General features: G+C 37.2%; 1 protein-coding gene across 1 annotated transcript in view; it reads left to right on the forward strand.

The window, feature by feature from the left end:
- The window catches only part of MAN1A1 (mannosidase alpha class 1A member 1), a 133,159-nt gene that overhangs the window by 16,338 nt on the left and 89,524 nt on the right, over positions 1–27,297 (forward strand). Inside the window, exons 2-3 of the mRNA XM_065734660.1 lie at positions 15,904–16,000; positions 26,664–26,779. Coding sequence (XP_065590732.1) covers positions 15,904–16,000; positions 26,664–26,779 — 213 coding nt within the window. The remainder of the gene's footprint in view (positions 1–15,903; positions 16,001–26,663; positions 26,780–27,297) is intronic.

Here is a 27,297-nt window from a genome sequence, read left to right on the forward strand (position 1 = left end):
TCTGGGACATTGTCAGCGTCAAAAATTTCCAGTTCAGACAATACTTGGGTAATTCCATGAAAGAAGACTCTCTTGGGGATTGTTAATCATACAGACATCCCATCTGGTCCAGAATGTACCAAACTCTCTATTTCTGAAGACTGACAATACTGACAAGAAGTATTTTGGTTTGCTTGTCCTGTTCTTAAACTTTTGTTAGGGACAGGAAGCTATTGTAGATAAGCCTTTTAGAGCCATCTAGCCTTTGTTGGGGGGAGGGAGGAGGGGGCAGGGATCTTTTATGCCTGGCTTGTACACAGAGAAATCTATTTTTGAGAGAGAAACAACAACAAAAGACACTGAAAATAAACTCTGGAACTATTTCCTAATGGCACAAAGAGCATTCTTAACTTTCCTAATTAAACAACATTAGTGTTACTCAAAAGTGAGCTATGAGCATGGGGAAAAGCCTGTTTTGTCCTGCATGTTTGGACATTGGGAAGGTCTTTCCATCAACCATTGTCACTGCTTCCCAAATAAACAGCTCAGCCCTGTTTCCCTTTCCATGCTTACCTCAGTTCTGTTGACTTTATACTTCATTGGATGATACAGTTGTCCTGGTAAATTCTGTTAAGCTGCTGTTCCCTGTCTGTTATCTATAGAGCTTACCTTTTTTTGTGCTGATATCTTGTTAGTGGTGCCACAGGACAGGGCAAGCCATCTGTGTATGTTCTGCTACTCCTCCTCTGTTATCTGCAGTATCTTGCACTTGTTCCTATTATCTTGTTAGGAGAGCCATGAGTCTGGGTGGGCCCTCTGCTAACATACAGGAAGTATGCTCTCTAACATACAGGAAGTTTTTTTAGTTTATAACTTTGTGTTATTTCAGGATAATATAGTTTATATTTACCTCAATGTTTACACTAGGAACACGCTGGCAATATTTGAGTCTGACTGATCACAGCTGTTTGCACTGGAGGTATCTGGAAACAGATAGACTTGCTAGGGTTAAGCCCAGAGCTATACAGAGAACACCTGTGGGAGATGAGGGGGGAGGGGTGGGGGGAGGGGGGAAGAGATCTAGGGAAGAAATATGAGACAAAAAGAATGTTTACTTATTTTCCAAAAATGCTTCACCCCAAATAGAATCTCCAGAATTTACAAAATTTGCTCACAGGCAGCCAGTAAATCAGAAATGAAAATTGACAGGGCCTGTCAAGCAGAGTGCTAGGGAAGCTCAGCTCTGTGCCTGCTCTGTTCCTTACCCATCAGCCTGCCTAGAAGGGACTTGTCAAATCCAGCAAAAGACAGAATTGAAATCAGTACATTTTGGGTGTTTTATTGTTAGTGGTTGTTGTTCTGTTTTAGTGAGGGGTAAGGGGCAGCTGGTTTTTAAGCATGGACAGTTGGATTTTTGTCAGAGTACTTCTCAACCAGCTGTAGTCTACCAGACATCTTGTAGCTCAGTGACTCAACACAGGGCAAGTTCCATTTTTGGATATTACAAGAGAAGTGACCTGAGAAACTTCATACCTTCCTAGAAAATTTATAACAAAAAAAATAAATAAATAATAAAATAAGGACTGACATAGTTGTTTGAATGGGCTGAATTGTGGAGGCGTAACCTGTCTTTTGTATCTGTGGTACTCATACATTTGTGTAATGTACTATATGTACTAAGAAAATGATAAGCTTAGATGGCAATGCAAAGCCAAAACTTCTGCTTATTAGGGAACAAGTCTCTTCTTAGAATCATAGACTCACACAGTCTATATATAGAATAAGAGCTTCAAGATCATCAAGTCCAGCCACAACCTTCTTGGTGGACTGGAAGCTGTGTACCCCTGCTACAGCTACAGCGTGTGGAAGCTGTTGCAGTATTAGCTGTGCTACAGAGAGCCATCAGGTTGGCACTGTTACAAATATGGCAGATGGGAATTATTCTCTGTGCTGTGAATGCTATAATGCATTTGGAGTAAACTTTGTTAAGAGACTAGAAAGTGCAATATGGAATCTCTCATTTTCTTCTCTCTTTCAGCAATGATTCCAGAGTGTTTGCCTTTTCAGTAACAAACTTTGTGTGTTTCAGCCTCTCTTACCTTGTATAAAAATAATCAGGAGAAGCCTCTACTGTTTGAATGCTTTTACTTTGTTACTATTTTCTTTTTTGCCTGTTTACAAATAAGTAGAGTTAATTTTTTGACTTTCCATAGAAGAAAATATCTCTGTGCCTCTTAATTGAATTCTGTTTCCTCTGTATTCTTCGCTGTCGGGTGGTGATTGGAACAGAGTACTGGTATTTGTCTTGGTTGGTGTTAATTGCACATCAGTTTTACATTTTCCCATTCATTTCCTCGTAAAACTGCACCAGATTTCTTCTGCCTGTCATGTAATCACAAACACAGACGTTCTCCATAAGCCTGTGACAGCTCTTATTAAATCCACATACATTTGAAGAAATATTAACAGTACTATAATTTCCTATCTCCGTTAAAAAGGCTTCTTGCAGAAGCACAATTGGGTATGGAAGAAAAACATTGTGTGAAGCACTAATATGCTAGTTATAGCATTGGAAGAGATGCTATCTAGAGGTTGAATTACTTCTAGTACCTAAATGCAGATCTGTATGCATTTTTAAGGTCGTTTTTAAACTGTACCTCTCTATAAAAGGCATCATTGTACATATATATAGCTTTTGGTGTAAATGTGTTATTTCCAAGGTGTTTAACTCCAGCTTGAATGGTGGGGATTATTTTTAGGTCGCTGTGAAAGGAATGCTTCCTATTTATTTCCATGGAAACTACAGCAGCTACAAGAGCACAGTAACACTATTTGATAGAGCAAATTCTCAGCTATAAAACATTGTTTTTCAACACAGTCACCACAATTAGCTATGCATTTTTTCCAGTGAGGAACAAGAACCTGCAGGCCATGCTTGTAAAATCCTGCACCAGTGGAGTAGACCCACTGTTGCCACTGCTGAAATATACCACCCACTGCATCACTGTGCTCACCCGCACTTTGATCTCTATTGATGTTCAACAAGCATTGATGAGTGTGACTTTTTTCCACATGGACAAAATTGGTGATATGCTTTTGCTTCATACACACTTCCATTCTGTCAGACTGGCCCTCTACTGCCATCTGTCACACGACAGCAAAATGTAGTGGAGTATTACTGGAAAGGTTCAGCTTTTACTGCCATAACACAATCCACCTCTGATAACCATGGGCAACATAATAAAATAGGAAGCATTACTTTCAGATCAGCCTTCATAGATAGTGGTTGGTATATTTCACCTGCTGGGCATGGGACCAAGCACCTTATTACTTTTTTTGCAGATGAGTTTGTGTGAACTGAAATGAGAAGTTAACTTACAAGTCTAGTTAGGACTGTGTAACATGAATACCGTGGTAGTGGAATTAAGCAAAAAGCTTAAGGTCTATTGCATATTTTGAGAACATTATCAGCACTAGTTGTGTCAGGATCCTCAGACCAGATAATTACATAAACATTGCAAGAGGAAGATAAATGCTACACAAAGAGTGATAGCATTTGTTTGCAATATCAATTTCAGTGCTAAGGTAAAACTGCTGAAAATGAACAGTATATACTCATTTTTTGTTACTGTGGCTCTTCCTCTATTGGTGCAGAGAGCAATTATTAATGTACAAAAAAAAAAAAATCACCTAAGAAAAAATTACCACACAGCCTATATTTCCTAGAAATACTTAGAGGGCTGCAAAAATAAATATATGTTAAAATAATTTATTCTTGATTTCAAATGCATCTCTGGGTGAGCTGTTTGATCAGTCCTAAATTAAAAAGTAGATACAAATGTGAAATGGGCAGAAATCATAATTTCCTACATGACACTAGATCTTCATCGTATTTTGCAGAGGTCTGATTATTGTAATTATTCTTGAATCTTTCTGTACTAAGACAGTAAGTAGATAGTAGCAGTAAGTACCTCTTAACTTGCTGTCAGAAATGAGCTGACAGTGTTTGCATAGCTGAAGCAGTTTATGCAATATAGAAAAAAATCTTGAAATATTTCTGATGGCTGGGAAAAAATCTTTAACAACTCATAATTCTCCTGTTATATTTTAAACAGCCAGAATCTTGGGCTGAAATGAGAGTTGTGTGCTTGTTGACAGAAAGAACTGCTGAAAGGCTTGGCTTGGAGGAGGCCTCAAATACCATCCAACTCCGATCTCCTGCCTTGGGCAGGGCTGCCACGCATCAGATCTGACTGCCCTGGGCCCCATCCAACCTGGCCTGAGTGCATCCAGGGATGGAGCACCCACAGCTTCTCTGGAAGCAATGTGTTCCAGTGTCTCACTGTCCCCTAAGTGAGAAATTTCCCCCGTACACCTAGGCTGCTCCCCACCCTGGCCATCCCCGCTGCTATTGTCAGGGATTGTGGACTTTGCATTTATCCCTGCTGTGCATCAAGAAATTCCTCTCAGCCTGTTTCTTCAGCCTGTCTTGGTCTCAGAATGGCAGTCCTGACACTCTCAGGTAGGGTATCCATCTGCCCCTTTCCACCTGGTGTCACCTGCAAGTTTGGTAAGGGTGTCACACTCTCCAGGTCATCAAGATATATAGAAAATTTTTAAAAGTGATGTATTGTCTGTGATTGACCTGTATGACTGTTTTTCAGCTGTTGAGAAACAGTTGAATCCTTTTGCTCTAATTTCAGGCTATTGGGTCACAGATACTCCTCTGAGCATCATGATAATGATGCAGATTTAGCCCTTGATCTATGCCACAACTGGGTCCTGGATTAATCTATGTAAATACTCTTTAGTGAATTGGTACTCTGACTTTTGAAAGTGCAGTTTCACCATGGTCACAATAATGAACTTGAGGGGAGGAGTGCTGCAATTTCTTTAATAATGTGCTGGAGAGGGAACCAGAAGGGAAGGACTAATTTGGTGCATGGGGAGAAATTACAGCTGGGAGTTGCACATGGATGAGGATTTTATATGGACTGCTTTGATCTGACCTCTTGTCATGAGCTGCTAGTTTGAGGAATGGGGGAAGTGTTTATTAGCAGTAAGGGGTGTTTTGGAAAGCTCAGTGCCCCACACTTCAAGAATTCGAAAGAATGCAGTGAAAGAAAAGAAAATGCAATTAAGGAAAAGAATGCACTTAGAAAATAATCTGAAATTTACTTTTTCAGAGCCAGCCTAGATTCCTGTCACAGCTGCAGCTCCTTACTAGTAAGGATGCTCCCTTCTCCCTCCTAATTTCTGAAGTGTGGTCTGGTAGGGATGCAGGATTGTACAATGAACGTGGAATGTAGACTTATTCTACTGAGGGGGAGAAACTGCTGTTGGGTTCTCGTTAGAATTTTTATTTACTTGTTTCTTTTCTGAATAATCTACCAGAAATTCAAACTGGGGGCAGGAAGGAGGAGAAATGAAATGAGGTATTGAGTGTTTTGTTCTTCCAGGCACTCAAAGGAGCTCTACTCATGTCAGCAAGGTGTGTGCCAGCTGCTCAGGTTTGTCACTGATGGGACATTTTAATAAAGATCACAGGCAGTTCTGCCAATGAATTTGTGGCTGCGGAGATGTGCAGGAGCTCAGGAAATCTTAGTGCCCACTGATTCACAATGATATGCAATTGTATAAAGTTGTTTGCATTGAAGATGGAGGGAAATAATAAACAGGTTCTTCAAAAACATTTTCCTCCCTTTTTTTTTAAGATTTAGTTGTGTGATGAGATGGTGACTTGAGTCACCTTTGTATTAATCACTTCATATGGATGTGTTGTGCACTGCACTTAATTTTTATTTGCTTTACTCCTGCTGAGATTGGGAATTTCAGTAGCAGCATGGCTGAATAGTGCCAGGTACCTACAAACGTGTAGGAGATGCAGTCTCAACTATGAATAATTCATAACTTAATTAGAAGCAAACCTTATCAAATAGCAGTGTAAAGAACAGCAGGAAAAATAGAGGAGAACAAAAGTGTGGTTGTGTCACACAGTTGAGGGAGCCTTTTTCTTCACCCTGTTTAGCTTGGGATTTCTTGGAAACTGTAACAATTCATAAGTAGCCTAGTAAGTAGGAAAAAAAAATGACACTAAGTGGGATGAGTTGCTGTATAACAGTGTTCTTCATAAGAGAAGAATTTCCACAAATTGCTTTCTTTTTTTTCCCTTTCTCTTTTATGACATTAGTCAAATTATGCATAAACTTCAGAGGCTGATACATATTCTGCATAAGATCAAATAAATATAATGTTTTTGTACAGCTCTGCAAAGCTTCTCCAAGTGAAAATCAGCTTTCTTTCTCGCTATTGTCAGAAATGAACAATGACTTGATTTCTTGCACATTACTTTATGATGTGGTATGTTTCTCTTTTAATGGATGCTTCACTAATGCAAGAGGTACACATGATTATATTTAAAAATGACCCATTAGTGGGAGGAGAGGGGGAACAAACAAAAAACAAAGCCTTGGAGCCCTCTCTTTTTTTATATCATGAAGATAAAATAAATGAATCCAAACTGCTGAAATCATAGATTTTATGAAGAAAAAGCATCCAGAATTTACACTAGTAATACAGAAATAACTTTTCAGCACATCTATCAAAGAGACCATCTAACTTTGCTATTAGGTTTTGAAGATGATGTAGCTTTGGAGAACTACAGTGGTCTTGGGTGAAAAGCTCTAAACTTCCCGTTTTTTTTCCTGAAATCTTGGTAACAGTTGCTGAATGGTAAGATAGAGGCTGTATGGAATCCATTTCCATATTACTTAGAATATTCTTTTGTTGATTTTCTTCCTGTATGTGCGCACAGATGTCAATGGAATCTGTAGTTGTCTGAAAATAGAGCATCTTCAATGTTAATGTCAGCTGCGTTCAATTTCATAGTGCTACACTTCAATACTACATCTGCATTTCCTTTTTTCTACTGATTTAGTTACTGAGGATATGCCATTGGTTCCCCCACTATTAACTGTGAGTTGGGTGTCAAAGAAATTGGACAGCATCTGTCTTGACGCTTTCATCAAATACTGCTTCCAGGAAAAACTCTTAAAATGCCTACAGCACATGCTGAAATTCTGGCTTACTTGGATCTTCCGCCTACCCCCCTCCCCCCGCCAAATGTATCAACCAAATCTTTCAGTTTTAAAAGGAAATTAAGAATTCTTTCACATCTTTTTGTTTTTTTTTCCTTGCTTGCTGTATGTCAGGCAGAAGAAAGCTGAAGTTGAGTGAATGAAACTAAAGTTGAGCTAGAAGAGATCTGCTTGTCCAGCTTTGGCTGGTTTAAGGTAGAATAAATACTATTATAATGGACTTGCATAACTATATGGACAAGTTTTTTGACCCACATTGCCCTACCTGAGGAAGCATTTCTTTTCTGAAAGAGTGGTCAGGCACTGGAATGGCCTGCCTAAGGAGGTGGTTGAGGCACCATCCCTAGCGCTGTTCAAGAAGCGTTTAGATGAGGTGCTAAAGGATTTAATTTAGTAGTTGGGTAGAGATAGTGATAGGAGGATGGTTGGACTAGATGATCTTATAGGTCCTTTCCAACCTTATGAACTTATGAACTTATGAACTACATGAAGTTGATAATTTCATCTGGCTGAAATGAGCCAGATCTTAGGCTTTTGAGAATGCAAGGATGGTATTCTTCATGAGGAGGATTGTAAGAAAGTTATCAGCTAGGATACCTTGGTGCTGGAACAAATAGTTTGCTTTTCTTATTGGTGTTGGTATTGTTTAGGAAAGAAGCACTCTGTTCATACAGTCGTGATCTGAGTAATACCAGTGTTTGGAAGTAAGAAGGTGAGCTCTGGCTTCATTGCAAGTTCCTCTGCTTTACCACCCTGTGACTTTTACTGAAATGAACTGCACAATAGCTTAAGCAATGTAACCCAGCTCTGACTTACTGCAATGCTATACAGTTAGGTTCTATCTCCATTTGTTCAGGAAATTCGTTCAGGAAAAAATCATAGTTGTAGATGTGCTTCACTGTTTGATAAAGAAAGATAAAGTATCATAGAATAGCCTGGGTTGAAAAGGACCTCAAAAACCATCTTGTTTTCAACCCCTCTGCCTCAATCCCCCTGGGTTGCTAACCACTAGACCAGGCTGCCCAGAGCCACATGCAGCCTTGCCTTGAATGCCTCCAAGGATGGGGCATCCACAACCTCACTGCGCAACCTGTTACGCTGTGTCACCACCCTCTGAGTGAAAAACTTCCTCCTAACATCTAACCTAAATCTCTCATCTTAGTTTAAAACCATTCCCTCTTGTCCTACCACTAGCAACTCCTGTAAACAGAACTCTTGATATTTATTTTTATGCCAACATGTGCTTTATGCAGCATCAAGGTTAGTGTTCTTATCATTTCTTATACAGTCTTATTTTTGCATGTGTTTGTGCATTATACAAAATACACGACAATGAAATAAGTGTAGAAAGTAACCTTACCTTCAAATTTCCTGTTCTTTTTAGTTAACTTTTAATTCATGTTACAGAATTAATGGTATAATTTATCCTTTTAAAATATGTAACAATGAATTGCTCTGTAGCTTCTGTCCCTCGTTAACAAATGATGCCCACAGCAGCATAAGATGAATATTAGCTGGATAGTTTAATACACTGCTAAAGAGGCTTACAAGCTACTGTGAGGAGTAGAAAATACAAGAATAGGAGCTTATCTGTAACTTAATATAACACTTGTGGGAATAATACTTAGCATTTCTGTCAGGCTTTCCATATGAGAATTTTGAAGCACTTTGCAGTGCAAGTGTTGAATTAATCCTCAGAATAGTTCACAATGGTTTGTTTTTTTTTTCCCTCTCTTAGTTTCTTTTTCATATGCTGAACTTAGATAACTCAGATTTATGTACTTTTTTGTGGTCAATAAATTATTTGTGCGATTCTGAAATGCAGGATTTTGCTTATACATCCTCTTAATATAGAATTATAGAAAATATTTCATGATACAGTGTGCATTTTTAATATTAACAGAATACTGTGAATTGGTTTGGCTATCCTTGCTGTACTGATGTCATCACATCTCTAGGTATTCCCACCCACAGGCTGCTGTGTGTCCTGTGCTATGGGTGGTGGTTTCAGAAGCACTTCTGAGACTGAGTGGTTATATTGAACTGAATATATAGTGGTTATATTATAACTGAACCTCTGAGTTCAGTTCTTCATTTCTGTGTCCGTGCAAATGAAGACAAGGCTTAAACGGCAAGCATCTAAATGTTCCTAAAATCTCTAAACACTTAGCACTGGAAAACAGTAACTGCGGGTTCTTGTCAGCATCCCATTAGCTAATATAGCAGCCTCCTTTGGGGTTTACTTGTCTAGGGGCAAATTCCATCATAAAGTTCTCACAGGAGCTCCATCTGAATATGCTTCTGAGCATGCATGTCAGCTGCCTGCTAAGGAGGAATGGTCCCTCTTGGACAATGACTGTTAAATGCACAGTGGGAGGTGTAGCTTGCATTTAACATTGAGGAAGTGACACTAGAAAATTAGGTTATAAACACCAGAAATCTGTCAAGCTGCTGATTTGCAATAATCTTCATACTGACAGGTAAGAAGTGGCTATATGCGTATATGAAATTTCATAGTGACAGGATTTATTTTACATGTCTTGAAGTAGAAAAACAAAATTCTGTTGCCAGTAGAGCAAGGGAGTATGCTGTCATTAGTCTTGTTTTGTCAGATTCATATGAAGATGTAAACAGTACCCAGTGAGATGAACTTCCTTTGGATATTTGAGATAGTTGTGGTTTTTTTGTTTTTTTTTTGTTTTTTTTTTGCAACTTGATTTCTGGAAGAAGAGAGAGTAACTAGAAAATGACGAGTTCAGAATAAAGATCTTTTGGTTGTAAGTGCTAATTTTTAATCTCAAACACTAAAGACAATTCAACTTACAGAAAACATAATCTGAATACAAACTGATTTATTGATTTCTCTATCTGGTTTTCTCTTGGTCTTCAATCAAGAAGCTGAGATCTTGCTTCAAAAAACAGCAGCAAAAAACAACACCCAGATATGTATCAATCCTTAGTCATATCTACGTGTCAACTTTGATAAGATTAACTACAAGTAAGTAGCAAAGAAGTAGGAGCAGCAGAACATCCTGCATTTTTACCTAGAAATCTGATCTGGAAAAATTTTGAGCAGGGTAAAAAGCTGTAATTATAGATATGAGTTACTTTAAAATCTGTTTTTGTGTGTGTGTATCCGAGGAAATTCAAGGCAGTTATTATTAACTGATACACTTCCAGATGAAAAAGACATTGAAATGTATTACAATTACCTGCAGAACTGCAAGAAAAGATTGAAATGAAGAGTTTGAAGAACAATCGAAGTAATAATAGTGAATGAAGACAGGAGTTAAAATGGATATGCTCTGAAACAAGAGAAACTTGCAAATGATTTCACAATACAGTACCTAAGCATGATGTGTTGAGATATACAATCTTATTGCTTCTTGTTTTCAATATGTAAGTTATTTAAGACAAGGTCAATAAATTCATCAAATAGCTTGTATTTCTCTAGAGGTCTAATAGTACTCAAACTGCCATTACAAAGATGGTGAAGCAGACTTAGTACTTCCACTAACTTCTGAGAAGATAGGTGGCATTGCCAAACATTGCTCGCTATGATAAACAGTGAATTCCATAAAAGCGTATGAAAATAGCTCATATATGCAGCATGATTTTATGAGAGTTGATTGTGAGTCAGCTTAAGGAGTTCATACAATTTTTCACAGAGAAATTCTAATTGGTGACCTCGTAATACCTTCAAAGGTACTGTTATGCTTACTAATAACAATTTCTGGAATGCTTTTGAAGTTTTTCAGCTGTATTGCAATTTGGCTACTGCTGGAGGACTGTGAAAACAATTGAAAATTGGTCTTTTTCTGAGCCTCGTTTAGATACAGTAGGTTAACAGTAATGGGCACGGAAAGAAAGTAAGGCTTCCCAAAACTTGAGAGTTTGTTAATGTAATATGTAACACTGGTTAATGTAATATTTTCTTTGCACACTGGGAATACCACACAAGCTTGGTTGAGGTTGGTTCAGCAGCCAAGCATCACATGGCTACCTGGGGAGGAGAGCAGGAGGAGAAGAAGAGGGAAAGCTTACGGTTTGAGATGAAACTGATTTATTAGGAGAAGGAAAGGAGATGAGCTAGGGATGAGAGATGCAAAAGTCACTTGTCACTACCCACAAACAGACTTGAGTGGTCGTAGGTGCTCTGGAGTCTTGCTTCAGCCAGTCTAGGTCAGCTAGTCCTGTGCCCACTCCCAGCCTACTTGTGACAGGTATGGGAGAAGAGACAGGATTGAGAAAACGAGGAAGCCTTGATGCTGTGCAACTGCAACTCTGCAACAGACAAAACAGTGCTGTGCTATCAGCATTATTTTAGCTGCAAATCTGAAACAGCAGCACTTAGGATGCTATGAGGAATGCTAATGCCAAACCTAATACAGACATCAACCATGTGAGTTGACTTGTACCAGAGGAAATTTTAGGTGGAATATGTCTAGCCATTTCTTACTAATTCTGGGGGCTTCCTTGATTTGCCTTGTTGATTCTGTGAAAGAATTAAGAAGCTTTAGTTACAGTAACAGGAAGGAGAAAAGCTGCAGGGAAACTAGTCTGAATGAACATATATCTCTGCTTAGGAAAAAATTAAAAGGTGAGGGGGAAAAAAACACTATGCAAAACATTCAGTGTTAAACTAAAGATTTTTTAAAATCTGCCAACAAGGGTTTAATAGAGTAGACAAGCAAGCTATTAAGGTTTTTTTAAAAAGGCTTTTCCTGTTAGGATTTCTCAAGGGTCTTTCTCTGTTGGATGTCCAATACCATTTTAGTCTTCTGCTTCCCCCTCTTGGGAAGACTTGGCATGGTTTAAATGACTCTGTTGAAGGTCAGCATAATACAATTTCACGTTGTGAAAACGTTTTTTCTTTAATATTGCCGTTTTAAAAGGTGCTTGAATTATTTTCCTGGCATCCTCTCTGAGATCTCCATAGCTTGCATCTTAACAGCTGAAAATAGATCTTACTATGTTCTTACTTTAACTCCACCTGGTACTGCAGTAGTTTGCATCTAAATACCATTACTGTGCTGATTCAACATCACTCATTTTCTAGCAGTATTTCATGCCTGAGCTCTTCATGAATAGTGTCATACTCTCTCTTCTTTTCTTCCAAATCTTTGCTGATAGTGTAATAGCACACTTAGGTATTGGCCAACAAAAATGGGGTGATATTTCATATTTTCTAACAAGTAAAAATGCTTGCATCATTTTGTTCTTAAGATGTAAAAGCAGTCTCAACTGCAGCTTCTTCTGAATGGCCTATGGTACAGCTCAGAAAGGGATCTTGCTAATGCAGACTTAGGGTTTTCTGGTGGGCTGTCAAGCTCATCTAGATTTTTAGGTTCAATGAACATGTCTTAGCAAAGCTAGAAGAACTGAGGAAAATACGTCCATGCAAATGTAATTCTGCCTACTGACATCCTGGAGGAATAATAAGGAATTATTTGAAAGCACTCAAGTGAAATCATTTCATTAGTTACACTGTGGGGAAGTTTGAGAGTATCTGAAGTCATCTGGCCAAGAACTGTGATGTTCTTCATCATTAGGAACTTCTCATTACATAGAAGTTCTCAGTAAAGGTGAAATCTATTTAAAATTTCAAGTGTTCAACAGCACTTATTCAGGGAGTCAGAAAAAGGTCCTTGATGAATGTAAAAACAGCAACAAAAAGTCTGGAAGTACTGCTTTGTGGATGCCTCATTCAAACAGAAAAGTAAAGATTGCAAAGGTAGTTGATTTTCTCCAAACAACTGTTAAAATTTATTTCTAATCTTCCAGTGCTACAAGTCCAACTAAGCAAAGGCTTAATTATCTTTAGCGTGGATCTATGTAAATTGCTACTCAGTATTATAGAACTTTTTCATTCTTATGTAGAAAATAAAGCTATTAACAGATAGGAGATTCTTGTTTGTAGGGATCTTGATTTCTACAAGGTGAAAAGCATATAAAGCCCTTCTGATGTACTGAAATCTAGAAAATCAGACCTGTTGCTAAGTTAGAAGCACAAACTGTGACTCTATGATCCAGCAGTGCTAAGGTTTGGTGGTGGCGGTGGTTGTTTGTGTGTTCTTAGGACTACTGTAAATCTGTGCGCTATTTTATTTGCGCATGAACACTGAGTCCTAGTAACTTTTTGCTACAAAGTCACGTGCTTGTATCTGGTTGCTCGTGCTTATGTTTGTGTCTAGCATACTGAGTAGTTACTTTCTGCAAAATGAGAAGACTTTCAGAAATAAGAGTGTTTCATTAAAATCTAATTAAAACTACTGTTAGAAGGTAGGGTCTGCTGTGTGGGCTAGCTTCCTATCTTACTATCTATGCTTTTGTACTGGGTGATCTTAGTAATCTTTTTTAACTTTTATGAATTTATGGTTGACCAACAAAAAATTGCTTCTGTAAAGAGCACACATTTTCCATTTACAATGCAATATGATCAAAATGTAAATCAGTTGGAAAAGCTGAAGGCAACTGAGTGAACATCTTGTAGTGTCATGCACTTACTGAATGTTTTGGCTGAACTGGGTTTGGAGCTGTTTCTGTCTTTCCTGCTTGGTTACTCTGATACTCCTGGCAATGGGACAGGACAACAGTTATTCCCAACACAAAAAATTGCAAAAGATTCTGTTCCCTGAACTGAATTGGTGTGGGGATGGGTAAGCAGCGACTCTTCTGCAAGAGAAGGAACAGGGAGGTGCTAGGATTAAAATGAGGGAAAAGGGGAGAAAGGTCATTGGCTTGTGCAGTCTTAATTTCGTTACAGTTAGAATCTTCAGGCACTTTCAGATCATTTAATTTCAAATTTGATATAAATATACCCTTCCTTGTGGTATTCTCAGATTAAACAAACTAAAAGAATTCCACTGTGATTTTATAAGGAAAAAAAACTTTGACAAAGTATAGAAAATGACAGGTTCAGAGAAGATTAGGATTTAGCTTGTTGAAATACTTGAGAATTTGTTTTCTAATATCTAAAGCTGAGCTTGCAGAACTTGCACATGATTGCAGAGCAGAATAAATCTGTCTTATATAACATGTAAAATTACTCAAAAACTTAATTGGTAAATTAGAAGGTGTCCATGTGCCTTCCTTTTGCCAGGAGCCAGGAGTGCCACACAGACATAAAGCCTGTGACTTGGCTGCCTGTTGCCAGATCTGTGCTGGGACAAAATGCCTGGTCCAGGGGGAAGCTGGGTGAGGGACTTGGCTCCTGCTAGCATCCCTGCTGCCTGCAGACATTCCCCCACAACCTCTTACTGCCTTTCAGCTGAGATCTGACACCAGATACACTTTCTGCTTGAAAATGCTCATATAGTAAATGTTGACTCCAACCAATTCTTGCATTTGTGAGCTTGACCCTGTAAATGCTGTACGGTAAATTAGCATTCCTGAATTCTCCTGCAGGGTAGATGCACTTTCATACTTCTATAAATAGCAAAGAATATTTTTTTTTCCCACAGGCATAGCAGTACTCTAGAAAATCTGTTGTCATTTATTATGTTTTGGCCTAATGCGGGTTTTTAATTGACATGATTTCTCTATGTAATTTGAGCAAAGGAAAGAGGAGGGAAGAAAGTTGAGGATTACTATTATCAGCATGTCCTAAGGCTGTTGTTTTTAAGTGTAGGATTATAACTGCTATTTAACAGAATTACCCTTGGCATGCATGGCCTCTGGAAGAGCTCTGAAAGCAAGGGTAGAACAGTGGTGACAGCCTGAAGCAGTATCTTTGAAAAGGTCTGAAACCATCACTTCTTGTCTGGAAGATGACCTCTGGCTTTCCTAGCTCAGTTCTGCTTTGTGGAAGCAGGGAGGAGAGGCTGCAGAGTGGCATAGTCTCTCCTGCTCTTAGATAAATTCAGGCTGCTGGTGTGACCATTGAAGAACAATTTTCCTGAGCAGGGGTTAAAGGTGATGCTGGCTGAAAAAGAAGCTGGACCTGCTGGAGCAACAGGATGGCACACCTCAGCCACCACTAACTTTGGGCTAGGTCTTGGTTGATCAAGACAGCAGAGAGTGAGAAGTGCCCTGGAGTGGATCTGCTGCCAGTTTCTGACATGAATGTCCTCTGTTCTTATTGCAGAACTCTGTGCTGAATTCCCTGAAGGAGTTTCCTAAAGCAGTATTTATTTGTGGTGCGTGGTGTGACTCTGTATGGCAAAGGCATCTTTATAGCCATGCTTAGTTGTAATATTTTTTGGATGTTTATGCAAAATGGCATATTGGAGTAGCTACAGAGGCATTCAGTAGTATTTGTAGTCATTATTCATTAGTCATTATTAATGTAGACATATATCATTATAACCTCAGGACCTCTCCTAGATGTCTTGCCTGCCCTGTTCTAACTTCATTCTTCTCATTAGCTGTGTTAAGTTTGAATCATCTAGTTTTATGCACGAAAGTCTTTGCCAGACTGAAAATTCCTGTGAACTGCTCTTAATTTTGACCATAAAAATTTCTGCTCTAGAATAAACAACAACTACAAAATATTTCTATCTGTTTATGAGATGTATGGTTAAGGGATAGAAAATAATATTTGAATTAATTTATAACATAAAATCATTTATTAAATATTGTTTATTATAAGCATGCAAATGTCCGTGATTAGTGGATCTTGCAGACATAAACCTCTTATAATAACTACACCACTAGCATCCAGAGAACAGTGCTACTGTGTAAAATATTTCATAGTTCTAATGCATAGAACATGAATTTAATGGAGCATTGAATTAAATATGTTTAATGTTGAGAATATTCTCAAGTCAGTATTTGCTGTGGCTTCTTGCAAAATCAACATTATAATCCTGCTTTTGTTTCCCTCCAGATGATGAAATATGCCTGGGATAATTATAAGCGTTATGCATGGGGATTAAATGAACTGAAGCCCATATCTAAGCAAGGACATTCAAGCAATTTATTTGGTGAGTTGAGTGTGTTTTTGCGCTTAGTGACGTTAGCGAAAAACAGTAAATCAGCTGAAAAGATTATAAGTGATAAACACGTGTTCTTTCTAGCCTTTGAGAGACAGTGTCGTTTTCCTTGCTTATGTTATGTATAGAAAATAATTGTTACTGAAGGTGATGCTATGACATATAGATTCCCTTTTGAATGAGAATAAATGAAGTATATGTCATTGCTGCATGATAAATAAGTAGTTTTGTTGCATTGAATTTTGCTCTGTCAGTACTTACCATACGAACTGGAACTCATTGACACTATAGTCCATAAGGACAAAACAAAAAATATAAGGTGGGACAGGTTCAAGAAAAATCCTGTACAAGAAACCAGCATTATTACTAGATGCTCTCTACAGCCATGAAGGTAGTTGAAGCTGTTTGGCAGTTCTCAGGAATTTATTCCTAACACTTGAGGAAACTTGTTAATCTGTATCGGTCAGGCTCTTTTAGCAGGCTGTTTTTCTTTCATGAATACAACCATTATTTGGACCTTTAAACATTATGTAAGAGATGTTTAAATAACACCTAAGTTGTTATCAATTTAGAACAAATATGGGGCTCAAAAGCTCCAGCAGGAAAAGCACACTGCAGAAATCCAGTGTAATGAGGTGAGACTTTTTACTGTACAAGTGGGACAGAGCTTTGGATAAGCAGCAATTGAAGGGCAGCAGCGTTCTGTGAAAGTGTGAGAAAGTAGTCCTACAAATTATCGTCTTTGGTTTTGCGAAAAAATGATCAGTTAAACTGTTTGACATCAATCTTTGTGTTCAAATAAATTCTGTTTTTCAAACAGAAAGCTGAAAAATGAACTAATTTCTGTAGCTGAGAAAAAGTCAATATATTATGTTGATTTTAACAGGAGCTTATTTTGTCAACTGTGTGGAAAAGATAGTTTCAAGTGGGAACAGTTCCTGAAGCAACTTAAATAGAGCACTTATCATATTCTCAACTGTATTTGGAAGTTGCTAAGAGAAAGCAGTTGTGATCATGAAAATATTTGTGAAAATAAAGCATCTACACTGATATTGCTACATTCCTTGTCTACCTAAGATGACATCCAGAAAAGTTACTAGATAATGATTATACAGTTAACTACTGAATTTTAAGTATTAACTGGCTGCTTGAAACCAAAGCAGTTAGGCTTCTGTTTTCCTAGGCAAAACTTTTTTTTTCTTCTTCTTTCAGATCACATATAGTTTTGCAGTTCAATATCAAAAGTCAGTAACTGTTTAATGCAATCCTGTTTGCTTTATTTTCTTGGAGGAAAACAAAATAGTACATGATGTCTTGAAAATAAAAATGTTTATTCTAGTTTAATTGGCATCAGAAGCAGTATAAAATTTAAAGTGATTTGAGTTCATAATGGTACCTCATGGATTTTTCAGAAGAAGCAGTAGGTATATTGACTTGTGAAATTTTTAAGCAGAAGTGCTTCAGAGACTGCACAAAAGGAAGTCTTTAAGGCACTGTTTTAGTGTGTAACAGGAAAGTGTTGTATTTGAAAATGAAATTACATTTAGAAGGATAAGAGCTGGAGTTAGTGTAATTACAGATCTCTTCCTCATCGTGATCTTCCAGAATAAGAACTTATTACTGATGAGATTTCCTTAAGAACATCTTCACATACTGGTCTTGGTGGCAAATCAAAATAAGTATTAGCTCTCCCTGATGAACTGTTTTATCGAAAAGAGAGGCATTCTGAAGAATCATTCTGGCTCTTCTCTGGGTCTGCATTCTCCTTTAGTTTTCTTTTTTTCCAGAGACAAATCCTTGTTTCTATACTGTTGTCTTCAAATCGCTAAATCTGGTCTGTATCTTCATGTATGAATTCCACCAAGGGCTTTTCCCTTTATGTAAAGTAATAAAAGGAATAAGTACCTCACTGTGGGTATCTGCAGATTCCAGCGCTGTGGTTCACTACTGCTTAATGTTGTATAGGCTACAAACAGCATAGTTCTGACACAGAAGGGGAAAGAGAGCTATTTTCAAATGATGTTGCTTCTAAGCTTTTGGAGATACAGTGGAATGATGAAGCATTTTGTAGATAATCATGGCTGTTGTCTTGAAGGCTCTGAAACATAAAAATAACATGAGGATTTAACAAGCTTAATCACACGTAGATGTGACTGTTAGTCAATACTATCATGAATTTGGCAACTTGCTTAATGCAATGTGATACTACTGTTAGGCTAGGAGAAAGAGGATGACAGATTGCCAGTGGGATGACAGTAGGAAGCTGGGCAGAAGCCCAAATAGTTCTGACTTCCAGGTCAGATCCTGATCTTGCTGATATTCTGTGAGCAGCATAAGTGGGGAATGGAGGGTGTATTCAGTGAGTCTGAGGAAGTCTTCAGAGTGGAAGACATTCATCTTATGAGCACAACTTGCTTCCTCTCATATGTGCACACTCAAAATAACTTATCTTTTAAGGAAAGACTTAAACATATGTTGAGCTGAAATATTTCTATATCCAGATGGAGACAAAGCCTCATACTTGCCTCTGACCTTTGAAAGTCTTTTTGGCATATCCATATAATATTTTGTTTTCTTTTTAATTGCCACTTCAGCTTTACCATGTTATACTGGCAAGCACCTAACATTACTGATATGACATTTGCTATGTGTGCCAATGGTTCTTCATAAATCGTAATTGTTCACTGGTAGAATGTAGTCCTGTGCAGATGTTCGGTTTATTATAAAAATATATATACTGAAGAAAGTGGCGGAGTTGCTATTGAATGATGAACTATTCTTCACTAAGCATTTGCTACTAATATTAAAACTGGTGAGCACTGTTGGTAGGGAGCTTGAAAAAATTCAGATTTCTGCACTTGAGCATCACTAAAGTTTTTATAATTATCTATAACTGTATTTCATGTATAGTATTTCGAGTTTAGTAATATTTTAACTTGTGAGCATAGTATAATTAGTCTCTGCTAGAGAAAAGGGACCTTTTCTGGAGGAGTAAGAGGAAGACAGTGTATATTCAAACACTTTATCTGGCTAAGAACTGAATTTTGTAGTCTTCAGAGTATTGAGGTTTCAGAAGATTTTTAAAGCCTCTCAGTACTCACATTCAGAACTCTCTTCCAGTGAATACAAATGTATATTTTTGAACTGATATTTTATTAATATCGTTTAAGAAATTTAATTTTGGATTATTAAAAAAGTAGCTGAATTTAAATTGAAAAGCTTCCAACATTTCCCATCCTCACTCCTCATCTTGCTTATCTTCACTATTGTTGCTGAAGTCCTTGAAATTATGAATTTCAGTATGCAGACTTAATTTTAGGAGTGAGCCTGACATCCTTCTCAAATAAATTAATAGAAACTGGTTTAAAGAATAACATAATCAGATATGTAGATGAATGGCTCAGCTCATCTGTGAAAGGAGGTCATGCTTCACAACTGCTATTTTTTTGAAGATGGTCAATATGAAGGCAAGGAAGTTTATTATCTTTTCAGATTTCCAAAAGCCTTTTCTGGGGCTGTTAATGTCCTCTTGAAGTACTTTTCCAGCAATGCTGTGGCCATACTCCCAAGTTACTTACTGCAACCCTGGAAAAATCAAGTGAACAGAGTGACATCTAGGCAAGGATAACAAGTTACCCAAAGCAGTTTATGCAATGGGTAACTGCAAGCAATACTGTGAACCCAGAGGGATTCCTTGAGAGATTATAATGGCACTTTAAAATAGCAAATTGGATATAGTATACCTAGATTTGAACCAATACATAAGTGATATGGGAGATATGAATCTACTAAGCTGAAAATAGGTAGTAAAGATTGGATTTTTTGTTTTTGTTATATTATATGGAGGTCCATTAGAAGTTAAATAGATGGAGTGAATAAGGATTTGTTTCTTATAGAGAACACTATCCTTTGTATAGGGTTGAAATATCAAATCAATAGGTGACGTTTAAAACAAGCAAAAGAAGAAGGCTTATTACAAAATGTGTAGCTGAGCTGAATGAGTGCCAGAAACATGGTGGTTGCTAATGACTTCCTTGGAAAACGGGTGAGACAGTGGAGGAAAAATTCCAAGAGCAATTCAATAGGCACTAGAGCTGTATCTAGAATGTGTAAAACAATAAAATACTTGAGATGAGAAGAGCATTGTAGAAATATTACTTCATTGCTTCATGTTGCACATGTGAGAAGACAGATTTGTTTTAGAAATATATATATATATATATATACATTATATATATATATGTATGTAGGCTTTTTCTCCCCATTCTTGGCAGCTGGTAACAATTACTGAAATTGGAAATGTTGCTGGGGAATTGACAGTTTATGAGCAAGTTTCATGTTTTGGCATGTTACATCTTAATAATCATGCCTGACACTTTACATTTCCTTTATTTAAAGGAAATCACTTTCAAAAATCTGAGTCAGCCTTTGAAATAGTAATTTAAGAAACTTACAAATCCAGTCAAAACGTTAATTTTGTCAAATCTGTATATATTTTTTTAATATATTGAAAATAATGCTATTTAAATGTTATTGTACAATGTGTATGTGTATACAGCTGGAAAGAATTAGATGCTTTGATTTTTTTCTTTCTTGTATTTAATATTACAAATATTCAGTCTTACTTTCTCTTATCAAGTAAATCTAAATTGTTCTTAATGTCTAGATTAATAAGAAAGCTGTTTATAGTTCTGTGTTTTTAGCTGGAATTGTGAGTATAAATTGACAAATTGAAGGAAGAAAACAAAGTAGAAAGCATCTGCTTTGTCTCAGTTTCTTCAACTTACAATAAGGTGATGAAGCAAATTTTCCTCAGTGACTAAAAACAATGACAGGTCTGAAGGATCAAGGTGGGGCTCAAATTCAACAGTTGTGTATATATTTTTTTCTTTTCCACAGTCATTAAATTAGTTATTCGATAGTAATATAAGAAAGTTGTTTTTGAATGTTTGCATTTATGAAGTGTTACTCTTTATTTTGTAAATGCTGAATTTCCATCACATTTATGTGTATACATATATATATAAATAAAAACATTGTGTGTGTGTACATTTATATAATACATATAAATGTCACATACTAGTTTTCATGTTTCAACTCAGAAACACAAAAATATCACTTTTTCAGGAAAAAAAAAAACAAAACCTAAAATGTTCTACTCCTCTTCTGTGTGTATGCAACAACAAGATATTCAAGTTTATGATGCTTCTTGGTTAGTGATCTTTACAGGTGAAGGAGACATATAGAATGACACGAAGTCATTTCATAGTTCATTCAATTCCTCACAGTTTTGCTGTATACTTTTCCTCAGTTTTCTTCCATTCCGAGTATGATACTGAGTCAGAAGAAGAAAAACTGTTAATTTCAAGAAGGATAAGGGGAAAGTAATCTTTGTGTATCTTCCATTCTTTTATAGGAAATGCATTAAAACAGATTTCTGAAACTTTTCCATGTAGTGTTTTCTTTGACATGCCTGCAAATTACAAATCTTTATCTGATTCAAAAATATACATGCAAGTACGTGTGTGTGTGTTATGTGTCCAAATATATTTGTTGGTAAGGAATGTGAAAGTTCTGGAGAATGAAAATTTGATATGGGAAGAAAGTTGTAAACAAGTTATTAAATGCACCAACATGCATTAATTCTGGCAACCTCATTGTGTGCTATATTTGACTCTCCCAGCAAAAAACAAACAAACAAAAAAAAAAGCCTTGTCTAAAAGCCTGAGACAGAAAAATAAAAGTTTCTTGGCCTGTCTTCCATACAGTTTGGCCATGAGACGTTTGAATTTCTTAAACCATATGTCCACATACATTCTGCCACAGAGCATTTATAGTAAGCTTGTCATCCAAGGACAGCAGTTTCCTCTGTGCTATCTCCCTGGAAACTCATATGAAACTATTCTTTCTGTGACCAAATTTTTAATTTATTTTCTTCTCTGCTTGCCTACTCAGGAGGTGCTACTCCATTCTCTAATGTAATCCAATTTTCTTCTGTGTACATAGCTTTTTTGGATATTAAAAAGGATATTGTTAAATTGACTTATTGCTTACTACACAGGGACAATCTAAGCTGCTCTGTTTATCCACCTCTTGCAAAATTCTAGATAATCAGTCATCTTGAGTCATCATCCACAATGGCAGTAGTCTCTTTCAGATTCTTCCAGATCGTTGTTAAAGATATCACCTTGTTAAACTTGAAAGGATCTTTAGATGCTGTTAGATAATCAACATTATGTTACGTTACGTTGACTGATTTCTTTTGCTTTCTCTTCAGTTAATTATCTTGTAGGCTATTTTATATGTTCTCTGTTGGTCACTTAAATGGAAGAAGTGATGCTTTTAGTATAGGGGAGAGGTTAATGCAGAAGCAGATTTAACAAAGGAAGTAAAATCGTGGTTGTTTCCCCCTGATGGACAGGTAAACACCACAACTGCTCTCATCTCCCTCCTCAAGGGAAGAGAAAATGCAATGTTAAAGGGCTAAAGGGTTGAGATAAGTACAGGGAGTTTATTCACCACTTAGCATTATGAGCAAAACAAACTCAGCACAGAGAGATTAATACACTTTATTGCCTATTACTAACAAAGAAGAGAAATGAGAAACTAAAAGCAAGCTAAGAACACCTCTCATCCTCCCCATCCATCATCTTCTACCTTTCCCCTGTGAGTGATGCAGGAGAATGGGGGCTGTGATCAGTCCATAACACTGTCTCTGCCACTCCTCCGCAGTCCTTCCTTACCCTTGCTTCTTGTGGGATCCCTTCCAGGGGGATGGTGACCTTCCTGAACTGATCCTGTGTGGGCTTTCTATGGGCTGCAGCTCTTCAGGCACTGCTTCTACTCAGAAATGCATACTCAGCAAGGCCCATTCTCCAGGAACCATACCAGCATGGGTCCCCATAGGCAGAAGCTCCTCCAGCGCTCCTGCCCCACCATGAGCCCCTCTCCATGGGCTGCAGCTCTGGCCCAGGACTTTCCATGAGCCTCATTCTGGCCATATCCACTACTGCACCATGGGCTTCTCTATGTCTGTACATGAAGATCTGCTCCATGTGGTGCCCATGGGCTGCAGGGGACAGCCTGCTCCTCCATGGGGCTCTCCTGGGCTGCAGGGAACTTCTCCTCTGCATCTAGAGCTTTTCCTGCCTTCCTTCTGCACTGATCTTGATGGCTGTAGGGCTGTTTTTCTCTTATCTTCTCACTCAGATATTCTTGTGCAGAAGCATTTCCCTTTCTTCATTCTGTTCTCACAGTGACACAAGCATTTGCCCGTGGCTCAGCTCTGGCGGTGATGGGTCTGGATCCCTTTTGGAGCTGGCTATGATCTGATATGGGGCAGTGCTGTGCTCTGCTCACAGAGGTCACTCCTGTATCTGTCCTGATACCAAAACCTTGCCACATAAACCCAAAGCTAGCATATACAAGTAATTGGTTTGGAGGTTTTGTAGACACTGTTTCACTTTGGTAGGCTTGCACATCTGATTATCATTTTATTATCAATTATTCACTTCTTGCTTACATTTTATGAATTTCAGTCCATTTTCTATACCCTGAGTATACAATTTATTGTATTATCTGCTATATAAATACATAATTACTTCAGGTCTATGCGTTTACTTGGAATATTATTTGTGATAGCTTTTTCCTACCTATGTCAACTTTGAATCATCAACTTGGAGTTAGCAGCTTTGCCAGCTCTTTTTGTAAATAGGTGTTAAGCAAATTTATAGCTGTTTTTTAAGCATATAACAGGACAATTTTCCTGCCAAATATTATGTCTTATGAAAATGAGCATGTATTTTAAATGCCTAACAATAATCTCAGTCTATTGTAGACCTTGACGTCTATGTAATTTCTTGGGAAAATTGTATAGAAGCTAACAAGACTGATAACTCTATTTGATCATTTATGTGATGTGCTCTGAGAAGCATAGCATATATTGGCTTGTGAAATGTGTTTTTATTCCATACTAAGAAATGATCATTTAACTTTATTATCTTTTTTTTTCCTCTTGTTTGTTTGATTGGTTATAGATGAAGAGCTACACGATGTCCTTAATGCTCTTAAGTTTGGATTATCCAGTTGGCTAACTTAGCATAAACTACAGTTATTTTCAAGTCATTACTGGCTTCTGAACTAGTGCTCCAACATCCCTCTGTGTGTTCTTTTTTCTTTTTTTTTTTTTTTCAAGTTTAACTGTTTGCAACAAATTTAGCTACTTAAATCTTACTGTCTTCTGGAACCTTCAGAATAATAGATAAGATTTTTTCAAACAAGATAAAATGTACTAGAGATTCTCCCATTCTCTTCTGTCTGCTCAGCAGTGGTGTGTTTCTACTCGAAGTAGGGCACATTCTGGTTCTGTGTAGGCCAGAGCCTGGAAAAGTAACGTGTAACTCCAAGGGCAGGTTCTCAGTATGCTTGAATTCTCTACTTCTGAGTAAGTAGTGAGTTGCAACTCAAGCACTCATCCTTAAAATTGAAATGTTGATTGTTTTGAGATGATGTTAGCTGTTTTACGAAGAGATAACCACAAAAGAATGTCATTGCATTGAGCCTATCAAAATCCTCTTAAGCAGATAAGGTTATAGATGATTTTCTTTTAGGTAGAGCTCAGTTGAAAAGTTCACTATGAGCAGCTTTGTGTGTGTGTGTGTTTAGTCACTAAATATGTATAGTCTTTGCAGTAAGGTTCTTGAGCACATTCTCTAGCAGTTTTCTGTACTCATTCTCATTTTCTCATGAGCTCAGTAAAAGTATAAGTTACTTGGACATGTTTAAGGGGATGCATTTCCTTTAATATGGGAGAAGGGCAGCCAGGTTCCAAGTAAGCTCTGGAAAGACAGTATTCACGCTCCAAAGAATGCTGCAGTTTTATTGCTGGAGTATCTGTGAGAAAACATAGATGACTTTATTTACAGTAGGAAGGGGACATTCCAGAAATGACGATACATGGTATAAGCAATCAGTAACTGCTAAAAATGATAAAGTGTCTAGTTATATTACACTTATGAAGTAACATATAATAATCACAGAATCATAGAATGTCTTAGGTTAAAAGTGACCTTACAGATCATTATAGTTGCAACCCTCCTTGCCATGGGCAGGGTTGCTACTTACTTGATCAGGCTTGATCAAGTGTTAACTAGTATTATATTTTTGAGAGGATAAAAATGGGAAGTTATTTCCTATCTGCAATCTCAAGTTGAGGAAGTTATGTCAGTCCTGTTATATGGAGGCCTTTGATCATTCCTCCATTTCACAAGGAAGCAGAATACCACAGTGATGGTGAATGCAATAGAATTCACTGAAATGATGAAGTTCTAAGTCAGATATGGAATAATTCAATCTTGATGTATGGCAAGAGTTTACAAAACCGAGTTCACTTTTTTATCTAGCATCTCAGGATTATATTCAAATTCTGTGAAGTTCTTTGCTGCTACTCTCTTGTTATTTACCAAGGGATATCTATTCCTGATTGAGTAATCAATTATCCACCTGAGTCATTAGCTTTGCTGGAGAAAGAGGGATTAGATCTAATGACTTTCTCTGGTTTTGCAACCTAAATTATTTTGCAGGTATAGATGTTTACTGCTGTGTCTAGGGTCTTCTCTAAAGATTATCTTAACAGTAATTTGCATTAATTACGAAGATTGCTGGAGCCAAATTTATAAATTCCACATTGAATAAATTGTCCCAAACTGAATTTTGTACAGTCTTTTGTAAATAGGAATCAAAACTCTTTCTAGACTAAATGCTGTTTTGAGAAGGTTGTCATAAATTTCAAGGAAACATGGGAATGTAATTTGGGTTGGTTTGTTTTCTCCTCCACCCTCCACAACAGTCTTTTAGTACAGTTTCATGAATGTGTATTTAATCCACGTCAAAGTGAACATATGGGTGACATTTCATTTTGCAATTACTTGAAGGGTAGTAAACTAACTCTTATCCATCTCTGCAAAAGAGGTGGAAGGACATGACTTGCACAGACACACAGAACTTTCTCTGAAACCCTTCATCTGGCAGCCTGTTCTGAGCTGTGAAATTCAGATGTACACACGCTTGCCTTTGTTCCCCATAATGGTATTGCGTGCAGGCTAAATGATGATGCATAATATCAGAGAAGGGTTTTTTTTTGTTGTTTGTTTGTTTGTTTGTTTTGGAGAGAATACTTATGGAAGGGCTGGCCTAACTGAAGTGTGATCACCGCTTTTCTGCTTCTTAAAGCTTTATATGTGTTACTGAGTATAAAAACAAACAATACAGATTATTTTTTTTCAGAGTCAGTCATTTCTCAATGAGATTTATTATCTTCTGTGAATGTCATAAAACCATGGCAACAGTGAATGGTTTTATCAGTATTAAAAAATATAAAAACCATGGCTGAAAATGCAGTGCATTAGAGCCACTCTTCAAAACAGCCTTAGTGGAAGAACTACTTAAATATTGTGATGTTTTGTAGTGGCATGGAAATCAAATTTAAGGTTGTGAATTACTAGTTGCCCTCTTGAATGCCTATATATCCCATTCTTAATTGGATTAATTAAAACTGGATTTTGAAATTAGAATTAATTTGAATTAATTTGAATTAATTAGATGTAACTGAAAAACTTTTCGTTGGAAAGTGTATCACTGACTTTATTTATTTCAGGTAACATTCAAGGAGCAACAATAGTGGATGCCCTTGATACACTGTTCATCATGGAAATGAAAGAAGAATTCAAGGAAGCCAAGGAGTGGGTTGAAAAAAACTTAGATTTCAATGTGGTAAGTAGTGTTGATGATTAATACTTAATGATCTGTTCAGTATCTAGGGACCAACTGAGTACTGGATTCTAATGTTGAAAGCATGATACAAGGCTACAGTGTTTAGATTATTAACAGATAAACGTAACAAGAAGCAGGAAAATATTGAACTTACTGCTGTGGGTAGTGGCAGGTTTTCAGTTTGGGAGATTTATGTAGGTAGAAGGCAACCACCTGAACTGAAGCAAGGAAAAGGTAATAAGGATGCATTGTAAAATAAGCAACAGACTTACCAGCCTTTTTTGGATAGAACTGTCAGGACTTCAATGCAAACAGAATCACAGAACATTATTATTTTTTTTAGTTACATAAAAACTTTACCTTTTTACATTTTGAAATCTTCCGTAAGTTAGACTTGCATTTAGAGAAGGCTACACATAGCACATAATCATTTAAATTCCTTTGAGTATTCTAGTAAAGCTCAATCCCATGACTTATACTGAACTCACCTCAGCTCAAACTGCTTTAGCCACATGAGG

The sequence above is a fragment of the Cyrtonyx montezumae genome, unplaced genomic scaffold, assembly GCF_038088225.1.
Source record: "Cyrtonyx montezumae isolate F1298 unplaced genomic scaffold, pur_monq_1.0 scaffold_0, whole genome shotgun sequence".
In the NCBI taxonomy this organism is placed as follows: domain Eukaryota; kingdom Metazoa; phylum Chordata; class Aves; order Galliformes; family Odontophoridae; genus Cyrtonyx; species Cyrtonyx montezumae.